Raw genomic sequence first — 15,520 nt, 5'->3', positions numbered from 1 at the left:
TCGTGGATTTTAGGAGGATTCACACAATCAAGTGTCCTACTTTTTATTTATTTGTTGTTGCTATCTGTCTCTGTGTTAATCACGTATTATATTTCATATTTAAAATTATTTCAGTGATTAATTAGCTTGAACACTACTACTTTATATATTAAAGGTTCTGTTTTCCTTTCCTAATTTATAGCTTTAATCAACGGGCGAGTGTTATCCAAATTATGAGATGGTTGACATGAGATGAGGGGATCATAAATTTGCTGTCTCTAATGGCAGAAGATAGATTTGTTTCTTCCAGAATTGGTCACGTCACAATGTCCATACGAGCTAATGTACCTGAAATTGTAGAAAATAATTATCATAAGCATCTCTACGATGATAAGATATTTTGTTTGAATAACATTACAGAATTATTCTGAGTAACATATAGTACGTCAATTGATATATAAACAGTTAAGCAATGAACAGCGGTTTCAATGTTGTTATTGTCGATATGGCAGCAAGATGTATGGTGGGCAAATGGCATGGGAACCAGAACGGGTTCCCATGCCATAATAACAACATTAAAACCACTGTTCAATACTTATATTTACATTGTCTTACAATTTCCGTCAACTTTGAAAAAAACTGAACCAGCTTAAAAAAAAAAAAAAAAAAATCCCGCCTTTTTTAATGTCATATGATCCACTGGGTGTTATAGCCTGAAGCACTGCATGGGTGTTATAGGCGTATGGTGGCAACTGCCTCTTAGCATTATGTCGGTGGGGAAATGTAGAGCAAATGTAAATTATTTAAGCAATGAACAGTGGTTTTAATGTTGTTATAGTCGATATGGCAGCAAGATGTATGGTGGGTAAATGGCATGGGAACCCGTTAGGGTTCCTTGCTACATTTGCCCATCATACATCTTGCTGTCATATCGACTATAACAACTTTAAACCACTGTTCAATACTTATATTTACATTGTCTTACCATTTTCGTCAACTTTGAAAAAAACTAAGCCAACACAAAAAATCCCGCCTTTTTTAATGTCACATGACCCACTGGGTGTTATAGCCTGAGGTACTGGGTGTTATAGGCGTATGATGGCAACTGCCTCTTAGCATTGTGTCAATGGGGAAATCGCGGAGCAAATGTAAATATACACGTATGAACAACTTTTTTCAAGGGGCGTAACTCTTCAAAAATATGTAAGCATATACAACATTTGCTTGACGTTAACTTCAGATAAATTTGACGAGATTTATCAAAATTTTGAATGTCTTTTCTTAAAAATAGATTAAGAACCAACAAAACCGATACTCCGCTTAATGTGTTGACCGCGCTTCGTCAATTGAAATTTTCTCTGAGAAAACAAAAGAATTTTCAATCATTTCTAACAGAGTCAAAACAAATGTTGAAACGTCCATGTTTCTAATCATCTTGTAGGCCTAATGCTTGTATTTCAATCGATATATTCCCTTAGCCTAACTTCAGGAACAGAACGTCGATGGAACCGGAAACCAGTTTTGTCCCATGTCGCTACCTGTTGCTTTATTTGTAATGCGTCGCATTTAGGATCATAATTTAACCAACATGTTTTAGAAATGGTCATTTGGGTAGGAAAAACGTGAACATACTGGTCATTAAATGAACTTACTGATTATGGCACGATTCTACGTCTTCCATTGAGCTGTGTTTATGATTTTTATTACATTTGAAAGAACTTGTTCTGGAAAAAAGAATCATATACTAATAAGAGTAAGAATCATAAATGTACACTATGTGTTTGATTTTTGATGAGCTTTATTTAATATTGACCTATAGTTATGAAGTTTGTTATGCATGAGTGAACATTCTGTAAATTAAAAAGATCAAATAATCTTAACTCGGTACTAAAACCACACGGCCAGGACGATGGTAATAAGATAATACAAACTGACACGAATTCGTTCCAATTGATCGAGAAGATAACGGTTTATTATAACACGAACATATCAAATGGTTAATATAGTTCCCAGTGGTACACCAGGTGTTGCCATGTTCTGAATTAATACACAGACCGTTTCAATCAAGCCCTGTCCGGGAAGTGTTACCTTCGTCCCAAATACAACGATGTCTAAAAACAATTAAACAACTCAGGTGAATAGAGCCTTAGTTTGTATGGATTGGGTAATAGAAGCTGTCTCCTATACTTCGACGTAATTCAAAGATCAGAATTATTTAGTTTTATCTCATGTTTCGAAATAAACACTCATCCCACAAATGAATTGGAATACATTGTATTAACATTTGATTTGGTGACCAAATGCGCTGTGTCCCGGTCAGATCCGTGCATTATCTACTCTAGTAGCGGTATTTTGTGTAGGATAAAGATGAGACCTTAAACGATAACTGAAATCTTTTGCAGGGGTCAACTTTAAGTTGGGTCCCCTAAAAAACAGGGATTTCCATCTGTTACTTTTAGATAGCTGTTAATGAATGATATCATTTAACGTTTGTGTCCCCTGGCCAGTCATCCCAATATATAGTGATCCTGTCTGTTACGAGGACGTCGGTTAATAACTTCTTAAAGTATTCGGCAAGGTGTATGTATATCTAAATCAAGGTCAAATCGACTTAATATGCATTTGAAGCTGATTATCGGGGTAGAGAAAACAGGTTTTGTTTATTCTCAAAGTCCCAATCGACTTGCATCTCTCCAAACCCTACGTTTTAAGTTTATATGCAAGCAGCAAACATATATCACAAAAATCGTGATTATTAAGTATGCAGACAATCATTCGATATGTGTGATACTATAATATTAGTATTTGGACCACGACTTTTTTATTTTTTCAAAACTTGATACTTGGTATTTGAGTATTTTGTTTGAAAGTAACGAAATATTTGTTTTACGATGATAAAATCAAAGTGATTGGGGATAATCTTGAAAAATGTATTTTCTAAAAAATTAAAATTTGTACATATCTGATGTGTGACAGAAATTGAAGCACTACGTGTATAATGAAATGTCTTTCCTAATACTTAACGTTAAACAAAATAAACCAAATCAACTAATACTAAACAAACAAGCGACAATATTTAAGGTGCGAATTTTATACCAAATTCAATATAAATGATTTATAATGTATGTATAGTTATGGACAGTACTTACTTATTACCCATGTTGAGTTCGTGTACGCCCCAGTCAGCTACCTTGTAGCGGCACCACCGTTAGACTTTAAAATAAATGTGCTTAATTAAGCATGCGCAGAAAATACAGACAAGCTAGCATATGTGCTAAGAACCACAACCGAATGTGTCTTATGTACAATGAAATACGTTATATGTGTGTGTAATCTTACTTTGGTATAACGTATATTGATGAAATGAAAAAGAGATGTATGTCCTGATTAATATTGCGTAAGTTGTAACTATAACAACAGTCGTCATTGTGACTGACGTCATCAGATGTCATGGAAGTGTATGATTTCATTTTAATGAAGCTAGTTTTGACGGAGGTTATTTCAAAGAACAGCACGACAATCTAGTGGTTATGGTGAATCAGTGCCAATAATCTGGTGTTCTTTGCTATAACAGGGATTTTAAAAAAAACGGACAATTACAAAACCATTTCAACCGACACTAATTTATCAACGAGTAAACTAGGCTTAAATGTAACTATGAACAAAAATAGAGTTGCATACTGGACTATTGGAAAGGTGAAAGGAAAATAAGACAAGATGCCCCTGCAGAGTAAACATCTGCTTAATCGACAGCCAATAACATATAAATCTAGCTCAAATCTTGTTTTAGTCGAAATTTGTCCTTCCTTTTTTATTGGTATTTTTTATGACATATCTGATTACAACAATGTATACATTAAGATGTATTAACAAAGATCTATCTGACTGATCATGTCTTATTAATTTGTCAGTCATGTTATGATATTAATTATAACAAGACATTCCCTATGTAGACAACATAATGACTTCTTGTCCGTGGTACTTAACATTTTGGGTGTTAATATAGTGATACCGTCACCGCAGTTCCGAGAAGGGCTCTTGTCATTGCAGTCCTTACATATAATGATTATATCATCGATATAATTTGACAACGAGCCAACGTAAACCCGGGACACCTAGAGTGGTATGTGAAAACACAATAGCAAATATAAAAGACAGAATTAACAAATACATTAAGTCTTCAATGATGTATGGTCTGCCTTATTTAAATACCAGTGTCTATATCGATAGTATACCTCCATTACCCTGATCAGTACACTGTTTGTCCTCTGTTAATATATATGAGGCCCAATCTGTACATAATCTAAACTGAGATGTTCATTATCCACTTCGTATAACGAACATCTGATTTAATTAGATTTACATGTACATGTACATTGAATTTTCCGATGAAATTATAAGAAAAAAAGTATGCAGGAAAACTTCTGTTTAAAAAAGGTTTAAAAGACATATTTAATATCTTTTATCGTGTCCTTCACACTTAATCTATGAAATCGTCATGATATGTAGAACAACAGGTAAGTCGTGTCATTCCCAGTAGTGAGATGCCTGATGTCATTGTGACATATTTGGTATAGATATAGGGACAAAGAAGTCACTTATGTTTAGAAATATACATATGTATAATGTTTCGATACGTATACATAAGAATTATCATGATATCACGTAATAATATGACAATGTGCCGTCCTGAAATCCTGGAACCTAGGGAGGTGCTAAAGATAACGACACCAGCAACAAATTAGAAAGAGTGAAATAACAAATATATATTTCTCCAAGTTAAATTAAAATATCTACGTCAATATCATGTCATCAAGAGTCCTGATCAATATTGTGCATTAGTATTTGCTTGCTTGACGTCTTCTGTCGCGAGAGAATGAAAATGCTGTTCCCCACACATGGTAACATGGTAAACAAGGTATGTTTTATCAGTTTCCACTAGGTTGGTTTGGGTAACTTAAGAGAATAAACTTAATCTCGTAATCTTTGTCTAATCTTCCTGTATGTGCTGCCTTTGTAGCGCTTTTAAAATACACATACTATTTCGTCTCAAAAGGTACATGTAGTTCAACCGACGTTACACAAAGGTGGTGTGGGTTGATAACGTTTCTATCAACAAGGGGTCCTTTATCAAACAAAAGGCATTTGCGTTATTCAAACGGAGATAATGAAAAGAATTCCAATTGGATTAAGACAATAAGGTGGCTTTGAATTTGCTGCATGAACATGTTACAATTAATCACTATAGTTTAAAAAGTGTTTGTTTAAATTTCTTTCGTCAAAATTGCTGTTTACTTCACGCATCTTTGCTGGTTTCTTGTTTGAGATATTAAAGATATTTAGTTTGCATTTTAAAGTGTACTTTGACCGAACAAATTGTTAAATGACGTAATCATTTATCAGATTAACAGTTGATCATGGTCTGTTACATGAACATGAAACAATCATATTTGAAATGTGTGACTCACCGGAATACCGCTATGAACAGAACAGTTAAAATGCAACAATAGGAAAACATTGTCATTGAAGCATTTAGACAAAAAAAATGAAATCTGACAATTTGTTTCAACGTTATTTCACAACCTTTTGCACATTGTTTGTGGCCAGTCCATATACATTTATAAAGAAAACAAGTTTTCATAATTTGTAACGAACAAAAAGTATGTGCTGTCTTAAATGACGTTACCATTGCAATCAATATTGATGATTTTATGAACAAAGTTACGTATTTCTTTTGTTCGTGGATTTTAGGAGGATTCACACAATCAAGTGTCCTACTTTTTATTTATTTGTTTTTGTTATCTGTCTCTGTGTTAATCACGTATTATATTTCATATTTCTGTAAAATTATTTCAGTGATTAATTAGCTTGAACACTACTACTTTATATATTAAAGGTTCTGTTTTCCTTTCCTAATTTATAGCTTTAATCAACGGGCGAGTGTTATCCAAATTATGAGATGGTTGACATGAGATGAGGGGATCATAAATTTGCTGTCTCTAATGGCAGAAGATAGATTTGTTTCTTCCAGAATTGGTCACGTCACAATGTCCATACGAGCTAATGTACCTGAAATTGTAGAAAATAATTATCATAAGCATCTCTACGATGATAAGATATTTTGTTTGAATAACATTACAGAATTATTCTGAGTAACATATAGTACGTCAATTGATATATAAACAGTTAAGCAATGAACAGCGGTTTCAATGTTGTTATTGTCGATATGGCAGCAAGATGTATGGTGGGCAAATGGCATGGGAACCAGAACGGGTTCCCATGCCATAATAACAACATTAAAACCACTGTTCAATACTTATATTTACATTGTCTTACAATTTCCGTCAACTTTGAAAAAAACTGAACCAGCTTAAAAAAAAAAAAAAAAAAATCCCGCCTTTTTTAATGTCATATGATCCACTGGGTGTTATAGCCTGAAGCACTGCATGGGTGTTATAGGCGTATGGTGGCAACTGCCTCTTAGCATTATGTCGGTGGGGAAATGTAGAGCAAATGTAAATTATTTAAGCAATGAACAGTGGTTTTAATGTTGTTATAGTCGATATGGCAGCAAGATGTATGGTGGGTAAATGGCATGGGAACCCGTTAGGGTTCCTTGCTACATTTGCCCATCATACATCTTGCTGTCATATCGACTATAACAACTTTAAACCACTGTTCAATACTTATATTTACATTGTCTTACCATTTTCGTCAACTTTGAAAAAAACTAAGCCAACACAAAAAATCCCGCCTTTTTTAATGTCACATGACCCACTGGGTGTTATAGCCTGAGGTACTGGGTGTTATAGGCGTATGATGGCAACTGCCTCTTAGCATTGTGTCAATGGGGAAATCGCGGAGCAAATGTAAATATACACGTATGAACAACTTTTTTCAAGGGGCGTAACTCTTCAAAAATATGTAAGCATATACAACATTTGCTTGACGTTAACTTCAGATAAATTTGACGAGATTTATCAAGATTTTGAATGTCTTTTCTTAAAAATAGATTAAGAACCAACAAAACCGATACTCCGCTTAATGTGTTGACCGCGCTTCGTCAATTGAAATTTTCTCTGAGAAAACAAAAGAATTTTCAATCATTTCTAACAGAGTCAAAACAAATGTTGAAACGTCCATGTTTCTAATCATCTTGTAGGCCTAATGCTTGTATTTCAATCGATATATTCCCTTAGCCTAACTTCAGGAACAGAACGTCGATGGAACCGGAAACCAGTTTTGTCCCATGTCGCTACCTGTTGCTTTATTTGTAATGCGTCGCATTTAGGATCATAATTTAACCAACATGGCGTCCGAATCGGAAAATGGAGCATCGGACAAAGCAAAGACAGATAAATGCACTGTATATGAGTAAGTGTGAAGGTAGTTTCGTATTTTGTGGTCATAAATACATTAATATGACGTTTATTTATCACGCATAGGTGCAGTAATGCTATGATTCTCATCTGACGATTCTCAGACTTCAAAGTTTAGGTTCTCGATTCCTGTGTTACCTGTTTTGACGGATCTCCGTGATGGGTACTAGGTAATAGGTATGCCCAACTTGTTAACGCGCTTAGTTAATTACGTACTTTCTGGACGCCAGGTAACGTCCATGAGGGGGTCGGGATGATCTACTGCACATTTATCATGTATACAACCAGACTAATTAGTAAACAGAGCTAGTAGATCGAGGTAGCCCGAGTTTACCTGTCCGGTATCTCGTCCTATACGTATACAGGTATATGAGGTCTTATTACGACATGACAGCCTGTCAAAAATTCTTGTCGTGACCTCAAATATTATTGGAGTATCCGGGATCCGCTGTCATGAACAGGGCCAGACGAAACTCGGGCTAACATTGTAGTTGAATGGTTCTCCCAGGATATACTGTACTACACTTACGTATACTAGACCATCAAATTATATTTTGTATTAAACATATCTATTTTGATCAAATAAGACTTTATAACCGACACATGATAGCCAGGATGCTGTACAGGTAGCCAGACACTGTCCATTACCTGTATGGGGTATTCTGCGGACACACCTGATTGACTCCAGTGCATTATATATATATAAATTACTAGTCTGCCTGTTGTCGAAACATATATATATATATGTTTCGACAACAGGTAGACTAGTAATGCTATATATAGTCTACTTAATAACTACCCGTACATTGTACTAGTGGACTATATACATAGTTGTACAAATAATCTAACCCTGTCTCCTTCGTTCCTACAACAGCCAATACGTAAGATATGTCTATTGGTAAGGCTACATGTTCATTGTTGGAGCTGGTACAATCTACTATCACCTGCTTTCCAAGTCCACTACACCATTACAGGGCTGCCACCACCATACAGTATAGATCCACAATGTCAAATGTTCACTGGCTTTGGGGACAGCTTAATGTTTTGCTTTATCTGGTGAAATTAGACTGAAACTTTTATCTCATACTGCCTTAAGGAATCTCTTTCTTTTGAATAGAGACACATAACATTGGCGTCTTTGTTTTTATGTTTTTAAGTTATTTTTTTTTTTTTTTTTTTTACAGCCGTGTAATTGTGGAGTTTTTATTTGAGAATCAGATAATGTTACACTGTACTGCATCCCAAAATTAGAGAAATCAGAATGCTCGTAACTTGTCAAATACAATGTACATGTATACAACATAAAATTTTCTAATTATAGGTAAAACCAAATTCAGACCCAAAAAAGCAAGCCATGTTACATTTTGCCAAGGGTTTTGATTCTGTATTGAAGATGAAGACCTATGTACTGTATGAGGGGTCATCTACCTGACCACCTGGGTTGTCTCTCCGGATATTTCAGTCCATCAACAATAGCATCTATCACCTGATAATTTACATCGCGTCCATCAAAACTATTAAAGTGATTTCAGAGCTTTTTCTCACTGATTTGTGAAAGGGCCTTTTTGTCTTATCTTGGGGAAAAAAATTGGTAAATTGGGAAAGATTTTTTCAGTAGTAAACTGAAAATTTTGGCATTTGGCTTAGATATGAAATAATTTCAATTGGGAATGGGGTCCATTAATGGCCCCGAAAAGAAAAGCCCCCAGAAAAAGCCTTGGATTTCCATGTACCTATATATACATCAATATTTTCAAAAATACAACAGAGACAGCGATAAGGTTGCAATTGTGTTATGATTGATTTGAAAACAAACTTAATCCTATACATGCATATCTATTATAGATGTACAGTGTATGTATATGGAACTTTACATAACTATAAGTGTGAAATTATATAGGAATTGGAACTGATGTCAAAATTTATTGATTTTATTTATTGTAATATTCATATCTTGGAGTCCGGTTTAGGGGATGAAAAGGTCCTGCACTGGTAATGGAATCTATCTTTGTCTTTACCTTTATAGAATATCGAACATTACATTATTTGTCACTTGAAAAGAATTCCTGAAGTAGTGTTTAGGCCTCTTGTTTGTTCTATTTGATTTATTAAATTAAATGTTTAATTTATTTTATTATAGGTAACAGACTATCATCACAAGATATGATGTGATTGTATACTCAAGAATCATTGAACCATGGAGACAGCAACAGCCTCACCCTGTACACCCTCAACCAGTACAATCTCCCCCGGTACACCCCCACCTGGTACTCACAACAAGACAGGGAAACTTCGTCAAAAAAGAATCAAAATTTTCCGATGTAAGGGAGATAACCAGGTCACAGAATGTTAAAACATTGACAGATTATCCCCAAATTGAAAGAAAGATACTGGCATAACTGGGAATGGATGCTTCAGACATTGGAACTTTGTCGATAGAATCTAGTGAATATGATAAAAAGAATGCGAGTGATTTGGGAAATGAGTCTGATGTTGATGAAGATGGTTTCCTGGGAGACGAGGACCAGTTAGAATTAGAATTAGAAAAGCATTCAAAGTATAATTTTGATTCTAAATTTCCGAATGTGGATTCATTCAATATCAACATTGGCTCAGATCATTTTCAAATTGATGACCAATTCAGTTTGTTCGGTGAAACAAAGAGCAGTAAAACAGTTCAAAATATTACCACTTTGATGACTGACGATGCTGTGATTTACTCGAAACAATACTCAAACTTGGAAAATGGATCAGAATTGCATTGTGATTCAGATGATGAGAGTCCGAGTGAGACAGGAGGTTTTTTTCACTTTCAAAGCCAGTCTGATACCTCCGATTACCTAGAGGATGAGGAGGAGGATTCAAGATCCCAGGACAACAAATTGGTAAAAGAAGATGATGATGATGAAAGGTTAGATGAAAGAGAAAATCACATGATTATTGTGTACAGTGATGAAGACAAAGATGATGATGATGAAATTGAAGATGAAGCAGATGATGAAGAAATAGATGATATAAATGAAAGGGAAGAAAATGAAACTGATGATGATGACAATGTTGATGAAAGTGAAGATGATGATGGGAAGGCTGATAGAAAGAAACACAATGGTGTAAGAGTGGAGGAAAAGGATATTGAGACATTTGAAAATGAAGAAAGTAACGAGACAGCAGAGGCAATAATAAATGAGAATACACCAGAATCGTTCGATGGAACTGAAGTAGAAGACGATGAGGAATCTACAGATATGTATATGGTGTTCAAAGGTACAGCTTTAATTTGGGGTAGTAATATTGTTCTCTATGAACTTCTTAAACACGCTACAGAGCTGACAGATTATGTACACTGCTTGCTTAAAAATACATGAAATATGGTACCCAATGATTTACGTCCACTATTACAACCTTACAGCCTTCAGTCTGCTCGGTACCCATGGTATCAACTTCACTAATAAGTCTTTGGAGTATTGTATTGTACACACTTGGCTAGCTAAGTTGCCATAGAAAAGAAATACATCTAATTAGCACCAACAAAGGGAAAAAAATGATAGATGCATCCTTAAAGTGAACGCTTTTAAGTCTGAAATTTTAAAGTTATATACTAGCAATAGAGGGAGAGCATGATAGAGTTTCTTTATTATTATAATTTATTATGTCCCCAAAACGAAGTTGGGAGGGGGCACGATATTGTTTTTACTCCGTTTCTGATTATTATTCTTGTTTCTTCTCATTCCTTCTGCTGTGATGGTTTCTGTCACTTTTCTCAGAAACTACTGGGAGGATCTTTATGAAACTTCACAGATATACTGATTGTTTTTTGTTTGTTTTTGTTTCTTGATCGGAAATCCAAGATGGCTGCCTCGGCCTCAGATTGGTCGACATTTAAATATTGTTTGATTTCAATGAAGATTGGTATATAAGTGAGCGTTTGAGTACCATATCACCCTCCTAGTACAGTACTGTAGAAGTTTTGAGGTATGCCTAACACAATGGTACAACTGTGGGGGCATTTGGGGGACTTCTGTAATGCCCCCCCCCCCCCCCCCCCCCCCCCCGAACCCATTATAATTATAACTAACATATAACTAACTATAATTAACACTGGTTCATTTAAACTGAAAAGAAAAGAAGAAAATTGAATACTTTGAGTGTGTGATACAAATACAACAGCATGGATTATATAACTCTGGGTATTATATAAAATAGCTACATGAGCTTATTCTTGCTGTTAATTGATTATAATTACTTTGTCAGAGATATGTAGCAACTTGAACCCTATTTTTAGTCAAGGCTCATCAGATTGCCTGTGATCTTGTCTCGACATCCCTATGTAAACAATCCTTTGATATAGATGTACATTGAACTACACAGCTTTTGCATGGAAACAGTACACATTACATTGTCATGTTTGCTTGAAAAATCTATGACATTTATATCCACTGTTAATGACGTCATAGAAAGGCAATTCAATTAATTAACTATAAGCTATTGTTATTTAAATTGATCACATTAAACTTTAGCAAGGATATCGTTATTATTTGGAGAATTGAAATAGAAATTCAAATTTGAAAATTTTTCCAAATGATACAAATTTATAGATATTTATTTGCCATACAATGTATTTTAGTCTTTTGTGTAACAAATCTTTAGCCATGTCTTATATGTATAGCTTATGTTTATTTTGTAGATGTGGAACAGCAGGATTTTGGAATGCTGGCCCCCTCCATACTGACTGACACACCTCCAGATGGTAGAGAGTCATCCCCGTTGGAGGGTCATCTGGCTGGAACTGACCTGTCTAGTAATGGATGCTGTTCAGACAATGAAGAAATCATGTTATCTACACAGGAACAGATACCATTGCCGACGCCAGTGGTTGGTATTTGTGGGAACAGCCTCGAAGATGATACAGAATCTGAAGTGAGGATGCTGTCAGCTATGGAACATAGACTTAACAGCTGTGACGAATGTGGTAAGTCCTTCAGTACCAAGAAGCAGCTGAAGCGCCACCTCCGTACTCACACCGGAGAGAAGCCTTACAGGTGCGGCGTGTGTAGTAAAAGTTTCCTGGAGTCTGCCAAGTTGTGGCGACATCTTAAGACTCACACCAACTCTGGAGTGAAACATTTTAGATGTAGTGTTTGTGATAAAGGATTCACAGAGCTGAGAAGTCTACAGCAGCATGAGAAAGTACACACAGGAGAGACACCATATAGCTGTGAGGTTTGTGGTAAAGGATTCATCCGCGCCGGACATCTGCAGCGCCATTTTATGATTCATACTGGCGAAAAACCTTTTAAGTGTGAAATATGTGGTAAGGGTTTCAACGTCGCGGGGAACCTCCCACGCCACATGCGCACTCACGCGCTGGAGAAATCATTCAAGTGTGACGAGTGTGGTAAGTGTTATAGAGAACAGGAGGATCTACAACAACATGTAAAGATACACGAAGGTGTGAAGGCGTTCAATTGTGAAAAGTGTGGTAAGGGATTCGACAAGGCCAGATATCTACAATGTCACCTTAAGATCCATCTCAATATCAAACCGTACGTCTGTGATGTCTGTCAGAAGTGTTTCAGTAAAGCTGACCATCTGGAGAGGCATCTGTCTACACACAACCCCAGTAAAAGCAGGCCACACAGGTGTGATATGTGCGGGAAAAGTTTCGGCAAAATTGACAATTTGAAGTCACATCAGAGAATTCATACTGAAGACAAACCATTCAAATGTGAAACATGTGGAAAGGGGTTTATTTTCTCGGGAGATCTACAGATACATCAGCGTACACATACGGGAGAAAAACCATACCGATGTGAACTTTGTGGTAAAGATTTCAGCCAAGCTGGCACACTTAAACGTCACGAACGTATACACACTGGAGAAAAACCGTACAAATGTGATATCTGTGAGAAATTGTTCGCAAAATCAGGGGATGTAGAAAGACACATTAGAACTCACACCGGTGAAAAACCATACACATGTGATATATGTGGTAAAAAGTTCAGTCAGGCAGGAACACTCAGAAGACACCAGTGGATACATACAGGGGAAAAACCATACAAATGTGAGGTCTGTGATAAAGGGTTTATCAAGTCTGCCGACCTTGTACGTCACATGACCACTCACACAGGGGAGAAGCCATTTAAATGTGATATTTGTGGGAAGGGCCTCAGCGATCAGGTTACGTATACAGCACACTTAAAGTTACATTCAGGAAAGAAACCGCACAAATGTAAAGTTTGTGGTAAAGGGTTTATAGAGGCTTGCACGCTACAGGTACATTTACGTACACACACGGGCGAGAAGCCCTACAAATGTGATGTCTGTGGTAAAGGTTTTAATCAGGCAGGTACTGTTCAGCGACACATGGTCGTACATACAGGTGAAAAACCACACAAATGTGAAATATGTGAACGTGCATTCAGCAAAGTTTGGGACCTTCGACGACATGTAAGGACTCATACTGGCGAGAAACCGTACAAGTGCGAAATCTGCGGAAAGGGATTCAACCAGGCGGGCACTCTACAGATCCACTCTCGGATACATACTGGGGAGAAACCGTACGAGTGTAAAATCTGTGAGAAAGGTTTCACAGAGGCTGGTCACTTAAGGACTCATATGCGAATTCACTCGGGCGTGAAGCCATACACCTGTGATGTTTGTGGTAAGGGATTTATAGGATCAGGCAGTCTGAAGAAACACGTTCGAACACACACAGGGGAGCGACCATGTAGGTGTGAGGTGTGTGGTAAATCTTTCAGTCAGACCGGAACTCTTCAATCCCACCTCCGGACACACACTGGAGAAAAACCCTATGTATGTAAGGTGTGTGGGAAGGGTTTCCGTGTGCGGGGCACATTACGGCGACACCGGACTACACACACTGACGAGGAACTGGAGGGTGCGGAGGTTGGTGATGACAAGGAAACATTTCACCAGGAGACTTTACAGTTGGTATTTCTTCAACAGGAGTCAGAACTAAAATGTAAAGCAGGGGAGGTAACTCCGTCACTTGAATTCAAATCTGATGGGAATTGTTCAGACCCTGAAGAAGGGAAGAATTCTAAATCAAAAGGCGCCAATTCAGGGGAGAAAACTCTGTCTGATGATTCAGATTCCTAGTAGGATTTTCCTATTTCAAAAGAAGTCTGTGAAGAAATTTATTTGAATGAAAACAGAACTTACAATCATATCTAATGAGACAACACTTCACACAATGGTCATGATGATCATGATTAGACAGGGTTAACATTATAGTAACCCTTCACACAATGATCATGATGATCATGATTAGACAGGGTTAACGTTATAGTAACACTTCACACAATGATCATGATGATCATGATTAGACAGGGTTAACGTTATAGTACTTATAATACACTATTGTTTGGCCCATTCAGGATATTAGATGGTTGTGTATGACGTAATAATTCATGAAAAACCACAAAAATTATATGATACAAGAATGTCAACTACATATAAAAGGATTAATTTTGGAAAATGTAACATATTCAAACAAATTTGAATTTTTACAATGACTTTTAATGATAATGTTTTACCTTTTATATGTCTTTAGCCAAAATTCCCTTAAAAAAACCCTTTAAAATAACATGAATGCAGGAATGCAAAATTACTTTTGAGTTATTTTCATTGTATTGCTATTTTACAAAATATTCCAGTGATCATGAGTGTGGCAGTATATATTATCCAAAATATTAATGTGTCCATTGTGTTTAGTATATAGACAGGCCTTGTCCATCCATCGCTGCCTTTGTTAGGTCTTTCGTGACCAAAACTGTAAATTGCTTATAGATACTCAGGTCCACATGAAATGTGGATGTCACCTTTTTTGTGACAAACTGGCAGAAATAATATGAAGTCCCGGTGTTTATAGAATCACCATAATTTGATTAACATGTTATCATGGTGACTGAAAACAAATAAATATCAGATACTGTTAAAGCTGTGCTTTAATGGTTTACATTTTTGCGTGGTAAGTTTGAAATGAACCATATATTCGAAAAAAAAATTTATTCTATCAAGTCATTTATGAGTGCAATATTTTGATGTTTTATTTGTTATTTATAACAGACATTTAAATTCATGTTTTGTTTTTAGGGGAGACAGCAATAAGATTTGACATGATAAAATGTTAATGTATAGTT

The 15,520-nt window shown here is 36.0% G+C and overlaps 1 protein-coding gene across 1 annotated transcript; it reads left to right on the top strand.

Annotated features, from left to right (window-relative positions):
• The first annotated feature begins 7,225 nt into the window (after positions 1-7,225).
• Positions 7,226-15,520, top strand: LOC117315723 (zinc finger protein 493-like). Its single transcript, XM_033870076.1, has 3 exons — positions 7,226-7,353; positions 9,499-10,622; positions 12,043-15,520. Exons 2-3 carry the CDS (start codon positions 9,764-9,766, stop codon positions 14,475-14,477), a joined length of 3,294 nt encoding a protein of 1,097 aa, XP_033725967.1. The 5' UTR covers positions 7,226-7,353; positions 9,499-9,763; the 3' UTR covers positions 14,478-15,520.

The sequence above is a fragment of the Pecten maximus genome, chromosome 17, assembly GCF_902652985.1.
Source record: "Pecten maximus chromosome 17, xPecMax1.1, whole genome shotgun sequence".
Taxonomy (NCBI): domain Eukaryota; kingdom Metazoa; phylum Mollusca; class Bivalvia; order Pectinida; family Pectinidae; genus Pecten; species Pecten maximus.
Note: the sequence above shows the minus strand (reverse complement) of the source record. Positions and strands in the feature narration are given on the sequence as shown.

Bases quoted from the DNA above. Each gene is read 5' to 3' on its own strand.
- LOC117315723 (XM_033870076.1), top strand. From the start codon at position 9,764: ATGGATGCTTCAGACATTGGAACTTTGTCGATAGAATCTAGTGAATAT. The intron at 10,623-12,042 runs GTACAGCTTTAA...TTTATTTTGTAG, and splicing joins TATGTATATGGTGTTCAAAG to ATGTGGAACAGCAGGATTTT.